The sequence below is a fragment of the Ahaetulla prasina genome, chromosome 6 (assembly GCF_028640845.1).
Source record: "Ahaetulla prasina isolate Xishuangbanna chromosome 6, ASM2864084v1, whole genome shotgun sequence".
In the NCBI taxonomy this organism is placed as follows: Eukaryota; Metazoa; Chordata; class Lepidosauria; order Squamata; family Colubridae; genus Ahaetulla; species Ahaetulla prasina.
This window is the reverse complement of record NC_080544.1, coordinates 3098814-3104813: the sequence shown is the minus strand read 5'-3', so window position 1 is coordinate 3104813 and position 6000 is coordinate 3098814. Positions and strand designations below refer to the sequence as shown.

At 41.6% G+C, this 6000-nt stretch overlaps 1 protein-coding gene across 3 annotated transcripts in view; it reads right to left on the bottom strand.

Moving 5' to 3' along the window:
* Positions 1-255: 255 nt before the first annotated feature.
* The window catches only part of WAPL (WAPL cohesin release factor), a 40498-nt gene continuing 34753 nt past the window's right edge, over positions 256-6000 (bottom strand). For 2 of the 3 annotated variants that reach the window (XM_058188129.1, XM_058188130.1), the window contains 3 exons: positions 5177-5265; positions 3925-4020; positions 256-2730 (listed from right to left, as the gene is read on the bottom strand). In XM_058188129.1, coding sequence (XP_058044112.1) covers positions 2665-2730; positions 3925-4020; positions 5177-5265 — 251 coding nt within the window. In that variant the 3' untranslated portion in view covers positions 256-2664. The remainder of the gene's footprint in view (positions 2731-3924; positions 4021-5176; positions 5266-6000) is intronic. The other variant, XR_009155709.1, reaches the window with a different exon arrangement.

Genomic DNA, 6000 nt, shown 5'->3' with positions numbered 1-6000 from the left:
GACGCCTGGCTTATGGAACTGACTCCACAGCCCAATTTTATGATTTTTAACTTAGGGAATTAAATCCCCATGGTACCTAATTTATGCTCTGGAGTTTAGCCTAAGAGAGGAAACCACCATATTGTAGTGTGGCACTTATTTTCCACATGAAGACTAGAGAAAATTCAGATGGTAGCCATGTTACTTTCTCTTTCAGGTTGAAATGTAGCAGGCAAGAATCTCCAGTATCAAGAAACTGTGCTCACTACGTGTGGGTTTATGTATTGAAAGTAGCAATTTTTATTTCGAATTAAAATTATTTACAAAAACCAAAAGACATACTTCATGAAACTGGTACAAACTATTATTCCTGCCGTTGGCTTTTTGCTCCAAAGATCACAGCTGAGAAATACTGTATAAAATAAAAATAGGATTGGATTCAGAAAAGTACTCTACGGTTCTAGTTTCCAATTGCGCCTATTTACACAAATATTTACAGTGGAAAAAAAAGTTTTATTTTAAAACTTTTCAATTTGAAGGTTGGCCTCAAGTACCCATTGAAATGCAGAGTTTGATGAGGGTTTTAAACAAGAAAATACACTGTAGCTCCACAAGGGGCGTTTCCCCTGACCCTTATTCCACCCCCTCCCCCCCCCAGACCATCTGCATCCGTTCAGTGCTTGTTAATTAAAAACTGTCAACACAAGACTTTAATCAATTCCCATTCAGGTCATTACCAGTGTAACAGAGAAGGGTGGGTCCTGATTCCCCCAGAATTGCATTTAATCGTCCTTCGCCATAGCGTACACACAAAAAGCCTAACTTAAAAGCTACATGAAATCAAACTCAATCTGGAAGCCGTTTGCTCTACAAACTAAAAATGCCAAAAAATATATCCAGAAAAATCCTGCATCACAAAAATAATTTACAAGTTCAGCTTTATTCAGTTGTTCTCCCTTGTCCTTCACCCAAGGGCAAACACATAGCCTCAGCTGTGTTTTCTAAGTTACACTGGTATGTTTTTGGGGACGGAAGGGGGTGCCTGGTTTTCTTAAAAGTGGTGAGAACATATTTTTTTTAAAAAAGAAGAGGATAAGCTTTTGTTTCTAATCACTTACTTCCATACTGAATTCCCAACAATCTGCATTATCAAAAATAGGAAGACATAGAAGGCAGCCACTGTGTGTAAAAAAATGTACAGCTTGCACTGATACAAAAGCACGTTTGTAATTTTATACATGGAGATAACAAGATCTAAAAAGCAGGTTAGATTTTCTGTTATTTCTCCCTTCCCTCATTATACATAGAACTTAATATTTTTATGGCTTCAAGTTTTACAAATTCAAAGTAAGATGATGCAACTACCTAACACAGGTAATGTGAAAAAAGTGTCGGTGACACACACGTGTCCCCGAGAAACTTTTGTGAAGATTCAAGACCAGCTTAATAAAAGTCATGAGCAATTCCGTCGGGACGATGAGTGCAAGAGAGTCCCTAATGTTCAAAAACACAACGGAATGAAACAAAAAAGTATTTTGCAGGGATCTTTGTTCCACAAAAGTCTCAACACAATCCTTTGCTGTGAACTAGACTCTACACTGAACAAAATTTTTGCTATATTCAGCTATTTAAGGCTTTGTATTGTACGCGTTTTACCTGCTCAAAACTCAAACTATAGAAAGATTACCTTAACTGGAAAGATTTGTCCGCCGGATGGTTTTAGCTCCATGTTTCTTTGAAACAAACTGACAGCATTTAAGAAGTTTTTGCTTATTCCGAAGTGTAAACTACCCTGGATTGAACATGGTTTCACACTAACCTTTAGCAGGGCATGTTTTACTGCATTTTTTAAAAAAATATAGATATAGCCGGGAGGGGATCTTTTCTCTCTCTGCATGCCTCTCTCAGAGCTCTGACGTGATACGGTCCATCCGTTTACAGTACTTAGGCCACAACAATTGCAAAAAACTGAGAAGTAGCTTCCAACAACTCAATTTTCAATCAAAGCAGTATAAAAAATAAACTATCCGAGCCTCAACCTCTTTGGATTCCAACACATTTTTAAATATAGACAGTAGTTAAGATCGCAAAAAGTATTTAAAAAAATCTTTCTATGTCTTTTTTTTTAATTATTTTGGAATAATCTCTTTCAAAAAACAAAGAGCAAATTAAACTCAAATCAGAGCTAACGCCACTGCCCAGAGCATTTTTATTTGAATATTTTTTTTCCTTCGATACCTCAGTAGCTAAAGCTGCCTTTGCCCCTGGCTGGCATGAAAAGAACAGTGGCTCAACAGTAAACAGCAGTTGCCTTACCCGCAGTACGTTTTTTTTTTCCCCTTTGAAGGTTGTCACAAAAAAGCCAGGCAAATAAAGAGGGTGGATAAAACTTTGCCAAATACATGAAAATACTGCGCTGAGTTAACTAGAAAACATTGTGAGTTCTCTCGGTCCCCAGATCTTTTCCCTCTCTCCTTTTTGATAAATTTGCAGATTGAAGCGATAGTGGTCCTTCGGAAAATGCCAGGTGTGGTGGGGAGACCAGGTAGCCTTAAAAATCCAAAGAGAAAATGAGACTTGAGGAATGCTCTTGACGCATCCCCGAACACGTCGATCGCCACCTCCTCTGCTTTTTCTAAGAGAAAAAGCCCCCTCCTCCGAGTGCCTGTGGCCCAACGGGGGTAACTAGCAGTGTTCCAAGTATTCAATCACTCGGGAGATCGACTTCTGGCCTGTGGTTCCAACTGCACACTGGGTGAGCAAGGAGACAAAAACAGGGATAAATGTTAAAGATTGTGTCCTTCCTTTTGAGGGATGCCAGACTGTTTCGTTTTTCTGCTGACCATCTGGGCCAGTCTGGCCAAGGCCTGGTAGAGTTCTGGAAGTAATGCTTCTTACTCCTTACTCCTAACAGAAAAACACTGTTAGGTGCCATTTGAAAGAAGCTCACCATCTTCCAGATCTCTCCAGAACATCCTATTCCCCTAGCCGATCGAGCAGGCCAGATCCAGCTCACAGGGTGCTTAGATGTGGCCCATGAGGCTGCCCTGGAAACAGTGAAGGACCGGCCTGCAGTCTGCCAGTGAAAACAGAGCTTGTGAGGGCTGTGCGCAGCCGTCCTGAGTATCATTTTCAGCTGTGAAGGCCTCCTGCAGCCCTCTGCCAGTGAAAACGGAGCCGGGGAGGGCCTCCATTTTCACCGGCAGAGGCCTACAGGATGTTGAGCTAGCCACGCCCAGCCCCATTTCCCATTTTCAAGAAGAAGAAAAAACCTACTCGTTTAATACAATTCGCTATTCATATAGCATTCTTCATATAAAATTATTGCCACAAGGATCCAGTTATTGCTTAGGGAAAGCCCCGGGGAGTAAAACAACCACCATTCACAGCCGTGAACAGGCAGAATGATATCTGGCTGTGCCTATTTCCCAAAAGCCGATGTTTAATACAGGTAGTCCTCAATTTATGACCACAACCAAACCCCAAAATTTCTACTAAGCAAGACATTTGTTAAGTGAATTTTGTCCCTTTTGTTGACACAGTTGTTAAGTGAATCGCTGCAGTACTTAAGCAAGTAACACGGTTTGTTAAGTGAATCCGGCTTCCCCGTTGACTTTGATTGTCAGAAGGTTGCCAAAGGTGATCACATGACCCCGGGACATTGCGACCGTCATAAATATGAGTCAATTGCCAAGCGTCTGAATTTTGATCACATGACCAGGGGATATTGCAACAATTGTGTGAAAAATGGTCATAATTCACTTTTTTCAGTGCCATTGTTGTAAGTGACTGCCTGTAGGTGGTTTGTTGGTGAACCTCGGCTTACCGAGATCAGCTAGAGGAATCTGCCTGGCCTTACGCTGCAAAAACAACAACAACAGTACAAACAAGCCTACTGAAGCTAGTCGGGCAATAAATAATTAGAATCGCTGAAGATCTACTTACAGTAAGGTTCATGAAACTAAGAAACTTTTTGAGCATTTCGGTCATGATTGAGAAGTCCCCATCGGGTAAGTATGTCCTTACAGTAGTCACATTGATCTAAGGAAATAAATTTTGCATCAGGACATTTCCAAGCTTGTAGGAAAAATATTTTGCAGAACGTTAACACTGAAAGAAATAAGCATTCGCGCATTGATCCACGCCGCCTCAACGCAGGACCAATGTCCAAATATCAATCTCCATATCTTTAAAAACTGGATATCATAAAGCTTCCCCCCCCCTCCCCTTTCATATACAGATTGCCTAAGTCAGCAGTCTTAGCATTTTAATAAAGGTTGGAAGCTATCGCTGCTCTTCAGAAAAAGAAACTGGCCACTCTCCTGGATTCCACTTCCACTGTTTCCATAGGCCCCAAAAATAAGAAAATAAATAAGGATATGTAAGAGCTATGAAGCCTTTCCCAAAAGCTTTGCCATTTTAACGTCTTCTCTGACTACAAATGATCCCAATGACTAAGCAGCGTTCCAGTTGAGACTGCACTCGTCAGCGAAGAGCACTTGTTCAAACAGCGGTGCATTTTGTTGTGTCAGACAAAAGAACCCAGATGTAATATCAAATATTTTATTCCCTCATTGGCTTGGGATGGGATTCCCAGCCTGCCAGCAGACGTAGCCATGAACAAGATTTGGGGGGGGGGGAGGTCACCCACAGTTCCCAGCCCTAAACGATAACATAAATTCGGCAGCACACAAGACAACTGGGAGTGGGAAAATGTAGGTCCACATGTCGGAGTTAATTTCCTTAAGATGTTTTAATTCAGGAATCCCCCTGCCCAAACACATTTCGCCCTGCTTACTGGCGACGATGACATTAAGGGGCCTTGGGCAGCTGCAGATTTTTCAAAAGTGCAGTTCATGTGCTGAACACCCCACCCTGCACCTGCCCTTGAGTTAACAAGGTTGATCTTGGATTGAACACACTATGAGGAAAAAATTAGCTTGGGGATCTTCCAGCAGCCAGAGCAAACAATACAGAACATGAGGCAGCCTCAAGTGTGTTTTGCAAACACTTTAGAAGTGCTATTAGACTATAAACACAGCCACAACCAGCCTTGGAGTAAAGCACATTTTGGGTAGCTTTTCTCTACCTACGGAATCCCAGCCCTGTTTCAGACAGTACATAACCCACAACCCTGCTTCAAGCAAATCCACTCTTCCCAGCCATCTAAGGGTTGTGCAGTGGTGATGTTCCTTACTGGACTCTCCTGGCAGAGGCAACCTAGCAGCAGTGCTGTGTAAGAGGCCACAATGCAGTCTTCCATGTGCTTTCCGGCATGTTGAAGGGCTGTAAATAAACAAGAAGGTTTTATACCAATATGCTCATTTTGCATTCTACACACAACTTTCCTGAATTTTCCCACCATGGAGAAATACTGAGCAATCCCAGAGAGTAATAAAGCAGCAGTTTCTCCCCGATTAGCTCGACTCTGAACTCAGTGGCTAAACTCCTGATTTATCGGAACGCAATCCTGACCCAAAGGACAATCATTAATCCATTCTTTCCTCAATAAATATATTATAAGGTTCAACAGACACATTCAGCACTCAAAAAAACCCACACCAATCAAATCAGTTGGAGTTAGGTGCGAGAGGACACCAGGGAAAATATTGCAAAAATTGATGTGAAGGAGTGAGAGAAGGAAAAGAAACCAGGATACCGCATACAAACAGGCAATATTAAACTTCCTTTTATCAAAGAAAACACGACATTGCAGCTGGAGGAGAGCTCTGTCAGTTCATGGGAGTAAAAAACCCTAAGGGATCTGGTAGCCCCTCTTTCAACTATCAAAATTAGCACTAATTTTGACAAAGGCTTTTATACCTTCTAATAAAGTTTATTAGTCAGAAAAGGGGCCATCAGACTCTTTCCAACAGTGTCAGAAACAAGGATTTCGAGGAAAGAGACAGCAAAGGGCTGACATCTTAAGCAAAGGGATTTTAAAAGATGAGAAAATAGCCAGGGCGGTCAAGAATCACACACTATCCTGGCTTCTGTAAGTGCCTATTTCATGGGCTGCCT